The 21,305-nt window shown below is 37.2% G+C and overlaps 1 protein-coding gene across 12 annotated transcripts in view; it reads left to right on the forward strand.

The window, feature by feature from the left end:
• PDE1C (phosphodiesterase 1C) overlaps window positions 1-21,305 on the forward strand; it is a 571,792-nt gene that overhangs the window by 429,395 nt on the left and 121,092 nt on the right. For all 12 annotated transcript variants that reach the window (XM_017876413.1, XM_017876415.1, XM_017876419.1 and 9 more), the window contains 5 exons: window positions 1,126-1,239; window positions 2,815-2,997; window positions 3,954-4,020; window positions 8,473-8,589; window positions 17,760-17,900. In XM_017876413.1, coding sequence (XP_017731902.1) covers window positions 1,126-1,239; window positions 2,815-2,997; window positions 3,954-4,020; window positions 8,473-8,589; window positions 17,760-17,900 — 622 coding nt within the window. The remainder of the gene's footprint in view (window positions 1-1,125; window positions 1,240-2,814; window positions 2,998-3,953; window positions 4,021-8,472; window positions 8,590-17,759; window positions 17,901-21,305) is intronic.

The raw sequence follows: 21,305 nt of genomic DNA on the forward strand, positions 1-21,305 counted from the left end.
GTGAGAACAGATTGTGTACACCAATGGGAAATGGAGATTTGACAATAATTTTAAATATCTTGCTATAATTTTTCTCATTTGTTTATCTGTGGTGATCAAAGTCATTGAATAATGACAGTAGTTATAACAAGTGCCTTTTCAAAGGACAACCGTGAGTCACATACTCTATATCAATTTCATTTAATCTTTAGGTCAACTTTAGAAATTTCATACTTTGCTCTTCATTAAGATAACACTCAAAGATGTTACATAACTTACCTAGGGTTGCATAGCTAATAAGTTATGAAGTGAATTTCAAACCCCAGTTTGTCTTCAAAGTCTACTATTTTCATTGCTGGTTGTCAAACAGCCTGAAGAGTTGCCCAATCTCCAAATCTCTGTGGTATTTACAGTATTCTCAGTTACTACATGTTGATCATCTGTAGTCATTTTATTGTTCTTATGAATACTAAGTCCTTCTCTGTGCAGATAATGTTCATATAAATAACAGAAAAACATGTTTTATTGCTTCTCTTGTGTAGTCTGGAGTTCCTCGGTTTAAAATCCATCCTTATATTTCCTTTTTTTAAAATATTAGGGTATTTGTCTCCTCTCAGAGTGATTTTTTCCATCCAGTAAAACAATTTACTTTCATCTATTCTTTATGTAGCCTTTTTGTGGTTCTCAGTGGTTTAAATCTTTTCATCTGTCTTGGGACATGCCTGGGTCATGGGGCTGCCATTATCTGGGGCCACTGCTGAAACAAGTGCCTTCAGCAGAGCAGAATCTCAAAAGGTATTTGGTGATTTTGCTGCTGGTCAGGCTTTACTATGTCCACATAGAACAAAAAAGATGAAAACTTGAGAAAAAGCAAAATCATTGATAATTTAGGACTGATAAAGATAAAAGCTAGCTAGAAAGTATGGTCAGTGCCTGGTTGGAGAGAAATTTTTTCTTCTTACTTCACAATGGCAAAAATGTATACATTTATTTTATTACTTGCTCCTTTGGTCCCAAAATTATTTTCCTTTCAGATGTATCAGAATAAGTGAGAATATTCAATGACTGTAAAATATATCACCATAGTTGTAGGATTATTCTTTGTTTCCTCTATTCTAATGAAATTGTATCTTTTTCTTTTTCTAGATTACGGTCTTTGGTCAAACAATTAGAGAGAGGGGAAGCTTCAGTGGTAGATCTTAAGAAGAATTTGGAATATGCAGCCACAGTGCTTGAATCTGTGTATATTGATGAAACAAGGTAAGCTAAAAATGACAAAAGAGATTAGTATAGTGATGGTAAATTTTCTCTTAAATGGCTTTTCTGACATCGTCCCCCATGTCAGGAATGGGGTGACATTCAAATTACTCATCTTGGAGTTTTAGTTTCCATAAACAAAGGGGATAGATTTGGACAAGTCACTTACTCTCTGTACTTCCTCATCTATAAAAGGAGCTAATAGAACATATCTCACATGACTGTCATGACAAGGAAGTGAGATCACAAAAGAGGAGAAAACTAATTTTAAAATCTGCTAAGATTTTAAAAATCAGATGTGGAGCTCCATTGTAATTATTGCATGTTGTTAGTGTCAGTCTAAAAAGTGTGTTTATGTTTTAATTCATAATGTCCACTAGAAAATGGAGGCTCCTGAAGTGATCGAGAAGCATGTGTTCTCTTACGCACCTAGCATTCCCTCTTCAGTCTTATGTATGTAGCTGATTTACTTAGCAGGCTTATTGCACTTGAATTATCTAAATGTATTAAAGCGATTTCAGTTACTACATATGTTTGCAAGTTACAAAATTGCTTTTCTTTTGAAAAATGTTGCAATGTTGAATATGAAAGGTGGTTTTTTTTTTTTTTCTAATTCAGACAGGCTTCTCTGTCAGTATTTGTGATGTCTTACTTTTCTTTGCCAAATTCCAATCTGAAAGTATTTCACAGCAATCTAAGATTTGTACGGTTTCTATTATTATTATTATTTTGGTGACACACTTGATTTCTAATTTAAGGAAATCCGATATCACAGCTTTTTTCCAAATGTTGTATTTCCTCCGCTTACCCCCACCTCAATTGGTAAGTCTAAAGGAAAAAAAAATCCAAACACCTTTACACTGGCAGCAACTTTTACTGCTAATTTGTAGTTGGATTTACTATAAATATGCAATGCTATTTTAGGTTTTATTTTAACATTGCTCTTTGTGTTCCATTCTAGTGGTCTGACCTATGTATAAGTTTGAAAAATCAGTGAAACACAGCTGTGACATGATTCAATCATTGTGCAAAAATAAAGAACTGCATTATTTTGAAAATTTTGCTTGAATTTAGACATTTAAATTTTGGTGGCAACCTATCAAACTAGAAAGAATATTAATTGTCATCACTTAGGATCACTACTTCAGAGTACTGAGTTGCTGTGATTTGGTAAATACTTTGCAAAGTCTCTAAGTGTCCATTTTTTAATAAAACAAAATAATGCCACATGGTCCATCTATGAACTAATACAGGGCTGCCTGTGAATGTATTTTTAAATAGAAGGTTTAAATTTCACTCAAATGCCACAGAGTACTTCTGGGTACAATGGACCAGTTCCTTTGTCCAGTCTGGTAAAGAGAACCATCCAGAAATATCAGTGGAGGCCAAGATCATCCTGAAACACATATGGGGAGCTTACATAAGCCTTCCCAAAAAGGCACTGTATTTTTTGTGGCCAATTTAATTTGGTTTCTTTGCACCTGCATGCAGGTGAGGCAGAGAAGAGCAGCTGCTTTGAACAGAGAGCTCCAACTTCAGATTTAATCTCAGTGTCCTGGTTCTCTTTCTTGTGTTCAGGAGACTCCTGGATACAGAGGATGAGCTCAGTGACATTCAGTCAGATGCTGTGCCTTCTGAGGTCCGAGACTGGCTGGCCTCCACCTTCACGCGGCAGATGGGGATGATGCTCAGGAGGAGCGAGGAGAAGCCCCGGTTCAAGAGCATCGTTCACGCGGTGCAGGCTGGGATATTTGTGGAGAGGTAAAGATGTCATTCATTGTCATTCAGTGACCAAAGCAGCCAGAGGAACACATTTCCAATAACTGGAAGCTTTGCTTTAATGTAGTTTTCCTATCTTTATAAATACTGAAAATTGTGGGTAGAAACACATAGTCTTGAATGAGAAATGGCAAAAACATGTCTATTTTAATCTCTGTAGAATCATTAGGAAAAGCTTTTTGCTTTTGCTTGGAAGTTTTTTGTTTACCAGAGAAGATTTAGTTTGTGTTCAGCCTCTAATTTTTAAAGCAGGAAATCATCTCATCTATCGTCTTTGGAAATAGGTGGATGGTGTCTGCATTTGGAACAGATCTGGGATGCTTTGAGGTTGCTGGATCCAGGGAGGACAGTTCATTTCAGTGGTTTGAAGTCCCCATGACACTCAATTTTATTAGCTATTTTATTCTTTGAAATCAAATTGACCCCCTTACCCAGCAATAGATTCCAGAAATATATATATTCTTCCTATAATCCTTATCGTGTAATTACACATTTTAGAAATACCATGGTGAGTTTAAAGATTACCTGGGACATTTTTCCTTCTTGTTTTTGGCAGTTCTAAAGAACAAGCTATTCTAAATGGGTTACCCATAGGAGTTCTTCATTCAGGTTAAATTACTACAGTGCTTACTGTCTATTCTGTACTATAATTCACTCTGGCCAAAGAAGTGACCCATTTAATAATTTAATTTCCAGTCTGGGGCCTATAGAGTTAGGTTTCTTTCCCCCCAGTGGTTCTTATGTTTGGGATTGCTTTAATTTCTTTTGAATTTAACACTTAGACCACCTGAGTGAATATAAAAAAGGTCAAAAAATGAATTTTAGGTTCTAAAATTCACTTGACTTCTCATTATTTGTCAATACTTGGTATGAGTCTGTGGATTACAAATCCTACTTTGTAAGATATCATGTTGCATTTTTCCCTTTTGACTTTTCAGAATGTATAGACGGACATCAAACATGGTTGGACTGAGCTATCCACCAGCTGTTATTGAGGCATTAAAGGTAATACAAGTGAAAAGATTTTACAATGTACATGGTACCTAATGAAAAGTAGAGTTAAGTTGTTAGAAAATAAGAGGCTTTCATTTACAGTTACTTTTCCAGTTATTCCTGACTTTGTTCTTTCATTATCTTTTTATTATGTGTTCTAACAGTATCACTGTCTTTTCACCCTTCATCTTCCCAATTTAAAAATAATCAAACTCTGTGTGGGTTTCATTTCTTTCTAGTACTCTACAGTAGTTTAGGTTTTATGCGGTGATCTGTCTTTATGAGATTTATCTGATTTTGCCATATGAGATCAAGTATGTTATGGCTATAAGTATTCAACATTAGGAGTATTTGTAATTGCCCCATTATCTGATTACCTACTCCAAGTCCATTTTATAGATGAAGAAACCAAGACTTAGCAAGATTAAAAAAAAAAAAAAAGAGTAAATTAGAGACAGAGCTAATGTTTGATATCAGAGTCTTCAGTACATGGTAAGCTCTTAGTAATGTTTTACTGCATGAACATATAGCTCGAGAGCCCTTGTCCCATCTGTATATCCCATTGTTTTCCAAAGGCTCTCATTGAGCCAGATGTTCCCTTGGAAGTCATACAAATGTTTGAATTTAAATGGGCTAAATCGTGCAGAATTACCTCTAATCAGGCAAGTTCTTGGAATTGTATAGGATATCTCTAGGAGCCCCAAAGCAGATGCATTCCTGAAGGCAGATACTGATGAAGATCCATTGGTCTGAGCGTATTTGAGATTTGCTAAACTTGATTTGGCTTCTGGATTCCAATGTGTTGCTGATCCTGTAGCCCAGGATCACTGAGTTTGTTGACATCACATGTTGTCTATGCATGGACTTGGGCCATGTGCTTAGGGACATTGTAGCGTTTTGACCTTTGCTAAAGTCATTGCTTTCTTTCTCCAAAACCTGAAAAATGTGATGATATTTTCAGAAGCTAAATTACGTATTCATGGAGTTAGGGGGTAGGGAGTGCTTCTTGATTAATTTAATGTCAGGAAAGAGCCACTTGGGACCATCTTGATTATATATTCATAGGCCTTTCTCTTGTCTCAGAGACATTTACTAGCTGAATTTTAGAGACCATACATACACAGATTCTCATTTATCCTTGTTTGTCTCTACCCTTTTCATCTCTTCTTACCTAATCTTAAAAGCAGGAAGGATACTCAGGAAGGACCCAGCAAGAAGATATGTCTTTTCTCCCATTCCTCTTTAACTCCTAATCTCATGCCCAATACATCAGTGTAATGTACATTTTAATCAGTGAAATCACTTCAGGAAATCTGATAATTCTTAATATCCACTATGAAGTTGCACTGATTTTCATAATTGAACCTGAACATTCAATCAAAGTCTTAGAAACATTAAAAGCATCTTTTGTCTTTAATTTTTTCCTTTATCAGGAACATAAATACAAAAGGGTATAGTGGTACCAAGACATTTATGAAAATGTTGCTTCTAAATTGAAGCCTCTTTTCTATGCAGAATAACCGAAAAAGAACTGGAACAAACTGTGATGTGCATGAATTGTTATTTTATAGTTCGCAAAAAGAAATTCTCAGATGCACACATGTTGTCTGAGGGGACGGGTACTTAGATTTTTCAGATAAGGAAGACCTACTAGCTCTCTAAATAAATTGCTACTTCTCCTCACATATGCTGTTGGTATGTGCATTAAAGCTGAGGCTTCTATTTCTCTTGGCTGTGTCCCCCATTTACTGGGGAAGTTCAAAGCTTTTGCAATGTAATATTTTCCACTTCTCCAGATGCTAATTTTATTTGCAAAGAGTTGAAGCGATCACAGATATAGACTCTTTTGTTTCTTTCTTTATGTACTACATGTTACAAAAAAGATTATTTCCACTTCATTGCCAGAAGTTCATATGGAATCACTACTGTTTTCTTTTATTATAGAAATTTTCCCTAAAGACTGAGAGAATACAATTCCCTAAAATAACCCTTATACTATTGTCATGTTAAGCTTTGTGGTTAATGTAAGAACATAACATAAAATTACATTTAAGTAAGAGAATAATGAACCAGTCTCTAAATTTGAAACATGTTGCATTATGTTCTTTTTACTTTTTCCTTTATATATACATGTATAGATGTAAGCTTCTAACTTGAGGTGTTCTACCTCTAGTCTTCTGAGATTAGCCTAATGGAAATGTAGCTGTGTGCTCTTCTTTGGAAGGGCATCTGTTTTGTGACTCAGGAAGTGACACCTTGGAAAGACTCCAGGTTTAAAGTGGGAGAAGATGAGGAGGTTCAGGCTTCCTTTGTGTTAGACTAACAGGAAGTTCCTGCAATTTCTCTACAGGAAGTGTCCTTGGGCAAAATTTGGTGAACGAGGAAGAATGTTTGAAGGCAGTTAAACTGGGTACTTGTTAAAAATGCGGATTCCAGGCCCCACACCAGGATTCTCTGGAGTCCCCACTGGAGGATCCATATTTTTGCTGAACCCCTCAACTGGTTCTGAAGAACATTAGACTGAGAATTACAGCTAAGCCTTCCCTAACATGAGGGACCAAAGAGGACATCCGTCTCACTGTCTCTATTTGCTCATCCTCTTTATTCTCTAAGTCCTGATATTCAGAATAAATCTCGGCTTTTTATCATGATAATCTCTTTATTTCTAGTGATAGAGAGCCCTTTCCTTTCTGGACACTAGGATTAAAAATTGTCAGAAGTGACACAGCATTTTCCAACCTACTGAGTTGTCAATGACTTTTTCCTTAGGAATAAAGATAAGACAATATATGTGACTCATGACAGTGCCAATGATAGTAACTGAGGTAAAGCTTTAGGTCTTGGGTTAATCTTAAGTGTCCTTGCTGTCTATAGCCTGGGCTCTAGTGGGATATTAAAGGGATAAGGCCTGGGTCACAGCACATATTCATGGCATTTACAATTTCATCTCTTGGCAGTGAGATCACTAAGGGTTGTTAGTGAGGTTATTACCTGGCTCTACTACCTTATGGTGCTAGACATTTCAGTTAATCTCTGAGATTAATTGAAATGTCTAGCGCCGTAAGGTAGCACAGAAAATGTGCTCACAGAAATGTGCCTGTCACTATTTCTTTGGTTATTTTAATGGAGGGGCAGTTATTGAAGACTTAAGTGAGGTTACCACTAAGTGTGAATTGGAATAATTCAATTGAAACCCCTCTGGAAAAGTTTGATTTTCCTGTATACAATTCTGTTTTCCCTGAAAACTGTTTTTTAGCATCCAGGAGGGAGACCCTTGATGGTCTTGGGATGAATTTGACAGTTGGAATGTTTGGTCAGGAACAAAACTGGGATGGATGGATTATGTTGGAATTCAGTGAGGGCTGGGGTGAGAGTCACTCATGAGAACCAAGGTCTCTACCAGTGTACCATCTGACACCTTGCCTGTAGGCAATGTGGTCTCATGTGAATCCTTGCTGTCAAGCTCAAGTCAATATGCTTCACTTAACTACAGGAAGTGAGATTTTGGTGCCATGAAAAACCAAATGACTGTTGCTTTAACCATTGCTTAAACAAATCTTTGTTTACTACATCCACAAGAAGTTGGTTACAATAAGCCAAAGCACATCAGACTGTATTTACATATGTTTTGGAGTAGCTATTTACAGGCAAAGACTTTGAACTTCAGGGATGATATATAAGGTGTGTGTTCAGTTTAGTTTTTCCTTTTACTTTTTTTCAGTGAAGTTACTTACAGATTTGAGGACAAGATCCCAGACTAGTGACTCCAGAAATGGTAGCATTTTTCTCTCCTGTGAAATGAATGCTTTCTTTTTGGTTTCAGCTCAGCAGTTTAGATTGATGTGGCATATTATTTTGTGTTCTGTATCACGCATATTTCTGAACACTTCTAAATGAGTTAACATTCTTTACTGTAAACTTAGAGGAAGTCATTGGATAGTGTCAAGGGATTGGAGAGAAGTTCAGAGAAGAGGAGCACCGTAGGCTGTGGTGAATTAAATAGTAGCTGCTGCAGGGCTTAATGCAAAGCGACTGATCTCAGGCATCCAACCTGTGTTTGTGTTCTGGCCCTGCCTGTATCCCCAACACTTACTCACCTTGGGTGTTAGGGAAATTAGGTAATTTATCAATTTTCTTATCCATAAAATGTGACTAATATCTATCACTTAGAGTTGTTTTCAGGATAAATTACATATTTATCACCAACCATAATGCCTGTCATATGGCAGGTACTCAAGAAATGGCTCTTTTTATTAGTAAGAAGACTATTTGATTTTTTTTTTTTTTAACAGTAAATACTATGTAGACTAGCCAGATTGGAAAAAGTTTGAGAGTGGAAAGGCTGTTAGTGTCACACTGTGAAATCTCCAGTGAGGGCTGCACGCAGACTACAAAGTGGGGAGATTGATAGGTGTGTAAGTGACGGTGGGCTTATGTGTTCTTTCTCCCCACCCTGTCCTGCAGGATGTGGACAAGTGGTCCTTTGATGTCTTTTCCCTCAATGAGGCCAGTGGAGATCATGCACTGAAATTTATTTTCTATGAACTACTCACACGCTATGATCTGATCAGCCGTTTCAAGGTCAGTACCTCTTTAGAAAGAAAAATAAATGGACTACGTGCATATGTTTATCCTCATATGACTTTTGGGTTCAGTCTCTTTTAATATGCAGAATGAAAACTGCTCCAGGCGACTCAGGAAGCACCCTTCGGATAGCCACTGCTGTGAATTCCTCTGTGGAGGGTGCTTTTGATTGCACTCTTGCTGGTGGGTCTCAGTGGCATGGGAGAGACCGGAGAGACCCATTTAGATTCTGGTCTTCCTGGAAGTACAACCCAAAGCCTGTAATAACCAAGCTCCCCATCAGGCTCTGCCCATAGGTCTCATTTCCACATAACTTTGTGTCCTATTGGCCAATGCTGTCAGAAGGACAGTAATGGAGACAGAGTGAGCATCTGCTGTCTCTGTAAATCCTTTTTTTCCCCACCACTTGTCTCATTCAGACAAATACTATCACTCATCATCTGTGACAGATCATTGGTATTTCCCAGCCATTCATGCTTCAAATTAATTCTTCAGCTTTACATAAAGAACGTGAATTGTTTCCAGTGTTCAACTCCCTACAGCCTTCTAATATTGTAGACTCTCGAGGTCGGGTCAGATCCTCAGGGAGTTGATGTATTCATCTGCCAACATCTATAGTATCGAGCTCCTCTGACTTCCCTCATCAAAGGGATGAGGCTCTGGAAAACACAAGTCTTTTTCTCTACAGCATATTGATTTCTCTGGAGTTGTGGTTCTTTATATTCTCCTGGGGACTATGTATTTGGAGAGGTATCTATTTTTTTATTGGTACAAATATTGTATATATTTATAGGGTACATGTGGTATTTTGTTACATGCATAGACTATGTAATTATCAAGTCAGGGTTTTTGGGGTGTCCATTACCTGCATTATTTATCATTTCTATGTGTTGGGAACCTTTCAAGTCCTCTCTTCTAGCTACTTTGAAATGCACAATACATTCTTGTTAACTGTAGTCACCCTACTCTGATACTGAACATTTGACTTTAATCCTTCTATCTAACTGTATGTTGGTACCCATTAACCAACTCCTCTTTATCACCAACCCCTTATACCCCCCCACACATCCCAGCCTCCAGTATCTATCATTCTACTCTCTAACTGTGTAAGGTCAACTTTTTTTAGCTCCCACATGTGAATGAGAGTATGTGCTATTTGTCTTTCCATGCTTGGATTATTTCACTTAATGTAATAACTTCCAATTCTATCTATGTTGCTGCAAATGACATGATTTCATTCTTTTTATGGCTGAATAGTATTCCATTATGTATGTATGCCAGGTGTTCTTTATCCATTCATCCACTAATGGACACTTAGCTTGATTCTATATCTTAGCTATTGTGAATAGTACTGCAATAAACACGAGGGTGCCGATATCCCTTTGATAAACTGATTTCTTTTTTTTTTTGAGAAACCCCCACACTGTTTTCCATAGTGACTGTACTAGTTTACATTGCCACCAACATTGTAGAAGTGTTCCCTTTTCTCTACATCCTCACCAGCATCTTTTTTTTTTTTTTTAAGCCATAATAGCCATTCTTACTGGGGTAAGATGATATCACATTGTGCTTTTGATTTTCATTTCCCTGATGATTAGTGATGACGAGCATTTTTTTCATGTACCCATTGTCCATTATATGTCTTCATTTGAGAAATGTCTATATATCTTTGGCCACTTTTTAATGGGATTACTTGTTATTTTTATCAAGTTGTTTGAGTTTCCTGTACATTTTGGGTATTAGTCCTTTGTCAGATAAATATTTTGCAAATACTTCCAAATACTTCTCCTATTTAACAGGTTGTCTCTTCACTCTGTTGATTGTTTCCTTTACTGTGCAGAAGATTTTTAGTTTAATATAGTCCCATTTGTCTATTTTTGTTTTTATTGCCTGTGTTTTTGAGGTCTTAGCCATAAAATCTTTGCCTAGACCAATTTCCTGAAGTGTTTTTTTCCTCTTGTAGTTTTATAGTTTTGAGTGTTATGTTAAAGTCCTTAATACATTTTGAGTTGATTTTTGTATATGATGAGAGATGGGTGTCTAGTTTTATTCCTCTACATATGGATATTCAATTTTCCCACAGTTTATTTCTTGAAGAAGGTGTCCTTTCTGTAAGTTTTGTTGCCTTTGTCAAAAATCAGTTAGCTGCAAATATGTGGATTTATTTATGTGTTTCTTATTCTATTATATTGGAGTTTGTGTCTGTTTTTATACTAATACCATGCTGTTTTGGTTACTATAGCCTTGTAATGTGTTTTGAATTTATGTAGTGATGCCTCCAGCTTTTTTCTTTTTGCTCAGGATTGCTTTGGCTATTTAGGCTCTTCAGGGGCTCCCTATATATTTTTTCTATTTCTGTGAAAAATGACATTGGTATTTTATTAGGGATTGCATTAAATATGTAAATTACTTTGGGCAACTTGGTCATTTTAACAATATTAATTCTTCTGATCTATGAGCATGGGATGTCTTTCCATTTATTTGTGTCCTCTTCAATTTCTTTCATCATTGTTTTATAGTTTTCTCTAGAGAGTTCTTGTGCCTCCTTGGGTAAATTTATTCCTAGGTATTTTTTTTTTTTTTGGTAGCTATTGTAAATGATATTGCTTGCTTGATTTCTTTTTTTGGCTAGTGCATTGTTCACATATGGAAACACTACTGACTTTTGAAACTTTTATTTTATTATTTTAAATATAGGGATAGGATTGCACTATGTTGCCCAGGCTGATCTTGAACTACTGGCCTCAAGCAGTCAGCCTCCCAAAATGCTGGGATTACAGGTGTGAGCTGCTATGCCCAGCTGGTACTGATTTTTGTATGTTGATTTTGTATCCTGCAACTTTACTGAATTAATCAGATCTAAGACTTTTTTTTGGTGCAGTCTTTAGGTTTTTCTAGATATAAGATTATATCACCTGCAAAGAGAGAAAATTTGGCTTTATCTTTTCTAATTTGAACGTCCTTCATATCTTTCCTTTGCCTGATTGCTCTGGTTAAGACTTCAAGTACTATGTTGAATGGGGTGGTAAAAGTGGAGGTATTTATACTGTTCCAGTTCTTAGAGGAAAGCCTTTCAAAATTTCCCCATTCAGTATGAAGTTAACTGTGTGTTTTTATATATGATCTTTATTATATTGATATATGTTCTTTCAATTCCTAATTTGTTGAGAGTTTTATCCTGAAGGGATATTGAATTTTATTGAATGTTTTCTGCATCTATTGAGATTATCATATGGTTTTTGTCTTTCATTCTCTTGATATGTGGTGTATCATGTTTATTGATTTGCATATGTTGAACTATCCTTGCATCCTTGGAATAAATCATACTCGATCATGGTGTATAATCTTTTTGATGTGCTGCGGATTCAATTTGCTAGTATTTTGTTGAGGATTTTTCATCTATGTTCATCAAAGATAGTGGCCTGTAGGTTTTTTTTATTGTTGTTGCATCCTTGTCTGGTTTTGGTATCAGGGAAATGCTGGCATTGTAGAATTAGTTAGGGAGAAGGAGAAATTGCCCCTCGATTTTTTGGAATATTTAGAGGAGAATTGATGTTACTTCTTCTTTGAAAGTTTGGTGGAATTTGATAGTGAAGCCATCAGGTCCTAGACTTTTCTTTTTCAGGAGAATTTGTATTACTGATTCAAACTCATTACTCATTATAGGTCTGTCCAGGTTTTCTATTTCTTCATGATTCAGTTTTGGTAAGTTGTATGTGTTCAGGAACTTATCCATTTCCTCTAAGTTTTCCAGTTTGTTAATACACAGTTGTTTGTAATAGTCTCTGATGACCTTTGCATTTCTGTGGTATCAGTTGTAATATCTCCCTTTTCACTTCTGATGTTGTTTATTTGGATCTTCTCCTTTTTTTCTTTGTTAGTCTAGCTGGCAGTTTATTTATTTTGATTGTGGTTTCAAAAAAATCAACTTTTCTCATTTCATTGCTCCATTGCAGTTTTGTTACTCTCTATTTCGTTTAACTGTGTCTGATCTTCTTTATTTCCTTTTCTTACTAATTTGAGTTTGCTTTGGTATTGCTTTCTTTTTCATTGAGGTGCAGTGTTAGATTATTTGGAATTTTTCTACTTTCTGAATGTACACATTTATTGCTAAAATTCCCTCTTAGGACTGCTTTTGCTGTATTCCATAGCTTTTTGTATGTTGTGTTTAGATATTCATTTGCTTTAAAATGTTTTATTTCCTCCTTAATTTCTTTCTGAATCCAATGGTAAGTCAGGACCATGTTGTTTAATTTCCATGTATTTGTAGTTTCCAAATTTCCTCTTGTTATTGATTTCTAGTTTTATTTTACTGTGATCTGAGAAGACACTTGATATTATTTTGATTTTTAATTTTTTGAGACTTATTTTGTGTCCTAACATATTGTCTAGGCTGGAGAATGTTCTTTGTGTTGATGAGAAACATTTGTGTTCTGTAGCTGTTGGGTAAAATATTCTGTAAGTGTCTATTAGGTTCATTTAGTCTAACGTGAAGTTTAAATCCAACTTTGTTAATTTTCTGTATAGATGTTCTGTTTGATGCTATGATAGAGTGCTGAAGCCTTAAACTGTTATTGTATTAGAGTCTATCTCTTCTTTAGGTCTAGTAATATTTGCTTTATACATTTGGGTGCTTCACTGTTGGGTATGTATATGTTTAGAAATGTTATATCCTCTTGCTGAATTGATTCTTTTTTCATTATACCATGACTTTCTTTGTCTCTTTTTACCATTTTTGACTTAAAGTCTGTTTTATGTGATACAAGTATAGCTACTCCTGCTTGCTTTTGATTTCCATTTGCATGGAATATTTTTTACGTCTTTTTCTTTTCAGTCTACATGTGTCTTTACAGGTGAAAAGAGTTTCTTATAGGCGACATATAGTTGGATCATGGATTTTTTTTTAATCCATTTAGTCAGTCTATCTTTTAAATGGGAATTTTAATCGATATACATCCAAGGTTGCTATTGATATGCGAGGACTTATTCCAGTCATTTTATTAATTAATTTCAGATTGTGTTATATGTCCTTTCTTACTTTCTTATTATTTATAATTGTGGTTTGATGATTTTCTGTAGTGGTAACATTTGGGTCTTTTCTCTTCCTCATTTGTGTATTTGCTTTACCAGTGAGTTTTTACCTTTGGCATTTTCATGATGGTAGATATTGTTTCTTTATCTCCAGGTGTAAGACTCCCTTAAGCATTCACTGTAGGTCTGGTTGAGTGATGAGGAATTCCTTCTACAGTTGCTTGTGTGGGAAAGGCTTTATTTCTCCTTCATTAATGAAGAATACCTTTGCTGAATATAGCATACTTTATTGGCATTTTTTTTTCTTTTAGGACTTTGAATCTATTATCCCATTATCTTTTTGCCTGTAGGGTTTCTAATGAGATATCTTCTGTTCATCTGATGAAGGTTTCCTTATAAGTGACTACATGTTTTTCCCTTGCTATTTTAAGAATTTTTTGGCTTTGATTTTAACAGTGTGACTCTTATGTGCTGTGGAGATCTTTTTGAATTGTATCTGTTTGAGAATCTTTGAGATTCCTGTGTCTGAGTGACTAAGTCTCTTTATACATTTGGGAATTTTTCCACTAGCATTTTGTTAAACAGGTTTTCTAACTCTTTTGTTTCCTCTTTGCTTTTGGGGACACTGAAAATGCAAATATTTTGTTGTTTAATGGTGTCCCATTTGCCACGTACGCTTTGTATATTCTTTTTTCTTTATTTTTGCCAGATGCATTTTTTGTGAAGACCTGTTTTCTAGTTCTGAACTTTTTTCTTCTTGCTTGGTCTAGTCTACTGTTGAAAGTTTCAAATGTATTTTGTATTTCATTAAATGAATTCTTCTATTCCATAATTTCTCTTTGGTAATTTGTATGATAGCTATCTCCTTGGTAAATTTATCATTAATATCCTGAATTGTTTTCTTGATTTCTTTGTATTACTTTTATGTATTCTCTTGTATATCACTGAGCTTCTTTAGAATCGATAATTTGAATTATTTATCCAAGACTTCATAAATTTTGTTTTGATTGGGGTCTCTTGCTGGGTAATTAGTATGATCCTTTGGAAGTGTCATATTTCCTTGCTTTATAAATGTTTCTTGTGTCCTTATGTCAATATCTGTGCATCTTAACTGTCACTTCTTTCCATTTTTAACATTTGCTTTCACATGGGAAGACTTTTTCCTGAAGACGTATCTATGATGTTGGTTGAGTAGAGAACTTTGGCTTTGATTCTGGGTGTGTGTAGTAGTAGAGTCTTTGTATGATTCCTTTGGCTGTAAACCATGTCAGCAGTGTACATGATTTTTTCAGTAGCTTAGAGTATAATTGTTAGTGGAGGCTCTGGTGAAGTTTCACTGGAGATGGGATGCAAGTTGGACCTGACCTTGGGCCCCATTAGTGGCAGTGGTGGGCCAAGCATGCCTGTCCCATGCCTTGGGCCCCAGGGATTTCTACACTTGCACTGGTGTTAGCAGTTCCAAGAGGCCTGATTCTTGGTCTTCCAGGTGGCTTGCTCAGGAGCCAGTAGTGGCAGCAGTGGGCCAAGTGGATTGGGGCTTCTCAGTACCCTGAACAGTAGGCATGAGCATTGGAAGTAGCAGTGGTGAGACTAACCCCTCGGTTCCAAGCATCATAGAGGTGGCTACGACAGGCTGGGTAGGCCAGTCTCCAGGCTCACAGGTGGCATGTGCAGGTGGATGACAGCTGTGATGGGAGCATCAGTTTGAGTCGGCCTAATCTCAGGTGCTTGAGAGGAGTACTCAGTTCCCAATAGTGGTGGACTGGACTGGGCAGTCCTCAGGCCCCCAGATGGTGTGTTGAGGCACTGGAAAGTGTGGAGCTGGGCCTGTTGGATCTGCAGCCCTGCTACCATGGAGTGTGTGGTTGCTTTCAGTGGCAGCAGCTGTATACAGGTAACTGGGAGCATGCACTTCATTTGTGCTTTGGTCATGGCTGCAGCAGCCCTTCATGGAAGCTGTTGCAGGTGGGGGATTTTGTCCTTAGGGTGCATGAACATGCATGGTGGGTTTGTTCTTGGGGGAAGTGCAGTCTTTGCTGATGGTTCATACTTCAACCCTGGAGCAACAGCCAGCCTCAGTGGTGGCTGCAGGCAGAGAATGTCAGTGGGGCTCCCGAGATATGGAGATACAAGGACTAATGAGCCCCCAGGTAATATGCAGTCTGGTGGGGGCTGGGCTCTCAATATGGTGGCTTGCTGTCGCTAGTTAGGGGTTAGGGGATGTGTGGGACCCAGCATGAGCTCCCTGTATGGAGCAATGTCTTCATGCAATCTCCAGGCAGCTCCCTATCTTAGTCTCAGGGTCTGCCAGGGTTTAGGCTCTTCCTGGTAGCTAGGATGCAGGAGTCCAAGGTGGGAACGTGGACTGCTAGCAGTCACTCACTTACCTTTCTTTTCACTGAAGAGACAACCTCTCCAGGCTTTCAGCCAATCCATGCCTTGATTCCCTCTCCTTCTTTGTTTTAGGTGTTTCCTGTTACTTCTCTGTTGAATTCTAGTGTTGGATAATCTATTTGAAATGTGATTATCTACTTGCTATTTTGGTTCTTTTCTGTGGAGGAGGTGAGTGCCAGATGCCTATAGTTAGCCGTCTTGAAACCCCTCCCACTGAGGAAATATGTCTTTGCATGACCACAAATACTTCCTGGCCATGGTCCTTAGGTCCTTAATTTTTCTTTGCATCGGAAATCTGTATGAAAATCTTGTGGATGCTGGAGAGGATGCTGGAGACTTTCCTTGGAACAAAGTTCCTGTGCACACACAGCCCTTTCAGCAAATCTTAGATCTCTATAAAACAACCCAAGGAGCCCGGTTTTTTTGGATTTTTATGTTTTAAAATGATAATGAATTCCTCTCTTACCTCTTAAAGGTCGTATTTAAATATTTAAAAATCCACAAATGGTAAAATGGAAGAATACGACCAAGGGAGAACAGATTATGGAATCTCAGGAGCATTAACTTAGCATTTTCCTTATTATTATTATTTTTTTTTACAAATGTAATTGTTAATCCTCAGGAAGACACATCCTCTCCTTTTCCTCTAGCCTTATATTGTATAATTTACCCAGAACCATGGAATGGATCCAAAAAACTAATACAATGAATGTTTTCTGGATGCACTTATTTTGCCCTTATTTTGTACATGCATTTTGCAATGTTCTTCACTGCAATGTTACATAGAAAGGAAGGCATGTATATTATACATATTACAGATGAAAGAACAAGTAATCTAATTGGAAATACTCTGAGTGACTGGTAGTTGCAAATAAAGGCTGAAGTATTTTATTCATTGAGAAATAAATGAATACATACTATGCAGCATATCTCATTTATTTGTAGGGAAAGAAAGTGCACAAAAATCATAAGTTATAAAATTATTGCAAAACAAATATAAACTGCCTGAAAACAATGCCCTTTGAAAGGAATGGTTATATACATTGGACACATAAGAAAAACAAAACAAAATCAAAACCCAAAACCAAGCAAAAGCAAAACTCAAAACCAAAATGCGATAGTCTGTTATACATGGGAACAGGAACACGCTACGTTCTTATGTTTGTTACTTGGCAATTTATTATTGGTGACTTAGAATTTGGAAGATCTCTTTCTACTGATATTACATTACAAATAGTGAATGATTCCACAAACAGGTACTAATTATTAGTATTATTTTTGAATTCCTCAGTGTTGTTTACAACATTGTTTGGTGTCCTGTGTAGCATCCTTTTTTCCCTTAGGGTTAGAGGGGAAGGTATTTAAGAGTAGATGAGGACAAGGAAATACAGAAAATTAACATAGTCACCAACAACTCAGTTTTCTGTGTGTGTATTAAAAATTACTGCTTTACATGTTAATAAAACTAAGTGTCTTAAAATGATTAGATGTCATTTCTCAGGGATTCTGAAATGAGCAACAAAGAAAAATTTACAAGGTAGGCTATTCCTCAACCAAGGACTTCCTGTTAGATTTTCAAATTATCTGATAATTTTGTCAGTACTTTTTATTAACTGTGTAAAGTTCCGGCTTCCTCATATGTTTTGCCTTCAGAGAAAAAGCAGTCCTGGTGCCTTAGACATTTGTGTCTCCATTGAAAGCAGTGAAGTCACTAGTTAATTAGCCTTACTGCTCTCTTCCAGATCCCCATTTCTGCACTTGTCTCATTTGTGGAGGCCCTGGAAGTGGGATACAGCAAGCACAAAAATCCTTACCATAACTTAATGCACGCTGCCGACGTTACACAGACAGTGCATTACCTCCTCTATAAGACAGGAGTGGCGGTAAGTAGGGATAGGAACTCTTAATCTCCCCAAAAGATGTAAGGATGAGTTTTCAATGGTGACTGTTCCAATTCTGATGAGTTGGAGGCCACGAGTCGTGCATTGTTTTATGGACTTCCTGTTTCCCAGGAGTAATCTAACCAATATGGAAAGTCTTGGAGTTCCCCATTGCCTCTGAAATTTTCTCCATCCTGAGCCTGATGAGATAAATACCTAGTAGTGATCTGCATCTTCACTGGGTTATAACCAATTTAAATATAATGACTACAACTAAATATGTATTTCTAGATGTGGAGAGTGGTACTATTAACCTTTTGCTATGGTGAATAACAATGATATTCATGCATACTGAAATTGTATTCAATGTACTTGGCAACCATGTTATGCAAAGTTAGCTTTTGGTTTAAACCACTAGGTCTTTTTCACAGGGACTATGGTTATTCACATCCTCTTTGTATGCCTTTGACTATTTTAACCTAATGGTAAATCTTTTTTTTTTTTTTTTTTTTGAGACGGAGTCTCGCTCTGTCGCCTGGGCTGGAGTGCAGTGGCCAGATCTCAGCTCACTGCAAGCTCCGCCTCCTGGGTTTACACCATTCTCCTGTCTCAGCCTCCCAAGTAGCTGGGACTACAGGCGCCCGCCACCTCGCCTGGCTAGCTTTTTTTGTATTTTTTAGTAGAGACAGGGTTTCACCGTGTTAGCCAGGATGGTCTCGAACTCCTGACCTCGTGATCTGCCCGTCTCGGCCTCCCAAAGTGCTGGGATTACAGGCTTGAGCCACCGCACCCGGCCCCTAATGGTAAATCTTTACATCTAACCATTTGAAATGTTTCTTGCTTCTTTTGGCCCAACATTTTAGCTCTTTAGATGTTTTTTGTTTTGCTTTAAAATATTTTTTTAAGAGATGGGAATCTCAGTCTGTCACCCAGGCTGGAGTGCAATGGAGAGATCATAGCTCACTGCAGCCTCGAACTCCTGGGCTCAAGTGGTCCTACTATCACAGGCTGCTGAGTAGCTGGGACTATAGGCATGCACCATCTTCAGTTGTTTTTGAATTTGCGTTCTGTATTTACTAACCTGCTCAACTTGGTTGTCTTTGCTTTTTTTTTTTCCTTGATGTAAGCCATTCATTTAAAAGATAAAGCCATTAAAGGCAAAACAGGTCTGTATGACTTTTACTTTGAAATCTCCTTTAGAATTGACATTAAGATAGACATACTTTGGGTATAGTCATCAATTATTCCATAAACCCAGGGCACATTTGTTATCTTTTCCTTCAGTGCCTATTGAAAGACTTGGCCTAATAGCTCACTGAATTAAAAATTGATTATGTGGGAGAAGTGTGGGCTTTGGAGCTAGATATAGTGGCTATAATTCCCTTCTTAATTGCTTGCTAGATATTGTGACCTATGATAAATTACTTGAGTCTCTGAGTGAAGACATCCTCATCTTTTAAAATGGTGAAAAATATTCCACTTTGTAGAAGTGCTCTGATGGTTAGGAATGAAGTATCAAAAATATTAAGTACTCGGCCTCCTGAAGGAAGCTCAACAATTAGGCATTATTGTTAAAACACTGCAGAATTTTCCTGAAACCTGTGATCATTTTTTCAGTTCTTCCTCATTATAAAGCTGATTTCTTAAAAATAGTATTTAAAACACTATCTTTGAAGTTAAGTTATAACAAGATTATAAAGGGAACATTTTTTACTCAATAAAAGATTTTTACCAAACATTTAGAGCAAGCATCATATTGAATGATGGTTCCATGAATACATGGAGCAAGACAGGGATACCCACATTAATACTCCCACTTGGCATTTTTCTGGACATCTCAACCTCAAGAATGCAGTATGCAATATGACATCTTCAAAAGTTGAAGATACGTTCTGTGAAATAATGTGATCATCTCCTTTAGAAAATAAAATAAAACCCTACAAATTCTTAGATCAAATAAAATACCTCAATAGGTCTAGATAAAAGAATTCTCCTATGCACTGGAAATTAATGAGTGTAATAGAAAACATACATTCCCAACAGTTTTAAAAGCATATAAATCACCTATAAACAGCTTCAAAACAATAAAAGGAAGCTGTAAAACTAAATCAAAGGGCACAAAATGATCTTTAAATAAATGGAAAAGGCATCATTTTTTAATGTGAGTGAAACCTCAGTACTGTATAGATGTCAATTTCCCTCAAAGTAATTTATAAATTCAAAGAAATACTAATTAAAGTTTCAAGGATCTTAATATGAAACATGATAATTTGAATCTGCAATTCATGTAAAATAGGTATTTCACAACCTTAGAAAAGACAATTTTGTAAAAGAATAATCTAACGGGGAATAGTTCTTACTCTCTTAGATATTAAAATATCTACTGAAGCTGAGCATGTGCCGTTTGTGAAGAAATAGGCAAATATATCAATAGAATTGATTAGAGTTTCAAAAAATAAACCCAAATGTTTATTGAGAACTTATATGCTGGGTCCTTTATTATAGGATGCTATAAACTGAATGTTTGTGTTCTCCCAAATTCCTCTGTTGAAATCCTAACTTCCAATGTGATGGTATTAGGTAATGGGGCCTAAGGGAGGTGACTAGGTCATGAGCGTGGAGCTGTCGTGAATGGGATCAGTGCCTTTATAAAGATGAGTTCCCTTCCCTCTTCTGCCGTGTAAAGACACAGTCATCTATATAAATCCAGAAGCAGGCCCTCACCAGATGCCACATCTACCAGTGCCTTGATCTTAAGCTTCCCAGCCTCCAGAACTTTGGGAAATAAATTTCTGTTGTTTATAAGTCACCCAGCCTATGGCATTCAGTATCTTAAGCTTCCTAGCCTCCACAACTGTGAGAAATAAATTTCTGTCGTTTATAAATCACCCAGCCTGAGGGGTGAGGCAAGATGGCCGAATAGGAACAGCTCCAGTCTCCAACTCCCAGCGCGAGTGACATAGAAGACCGGTGATTTCTGCATTTTCAACTGAGGTACTGGGGTCATCTCACTAGGGAGTGCCGGACAATCGGTGCTGGTCAGCTGCTGCAGCCTGACCAGCGAGAGCTGAAGCAGGGTGAGGCATCGCCTCACCTGGGAAGCGCAAGGGGAAGGGAATCCCTTTTCCTAGCGAGGGGAACTGAGACACACAACACCTGGAAAATTGGGTAACTCCCACCCCAATACTGCTCTTTAAGCAAACAGGCACACCAGGAGAATATATCCCATACATGGCCGGGAGGGTCCCACGCCCACGGAGCCTCTCTCATTGCTAACACATCAGTCTGCGGTGATCTAACCACAAGGCAGCAGCGAGGCTGGGGGAGGGGTGCCCGCCATTGCTGAGGCTTAAGTAGGTAAACAAAGCCGCTGGGAAGCTCGAACTGGGTGGAGCTCACAGCAGCTCA

The sequence above is a fragment of the Rhinopithecus bieti genome, unplaced genomic scaffold (assembly GCF_001698545.2).
Source record: "Rhinopithecus bieti isolate Rb0 unplaced genomic scaffold, ASM169854v2 scaffold_10015, whole genome shotgun sequence".
In the NCBI taxonomy this organism is placed as follows: Eukaryota; Metazoa; Chordata; class Mammalia; order Primates; family Cercopithecidae; genus Rhinopithecus; species Rhinopithecus bieti.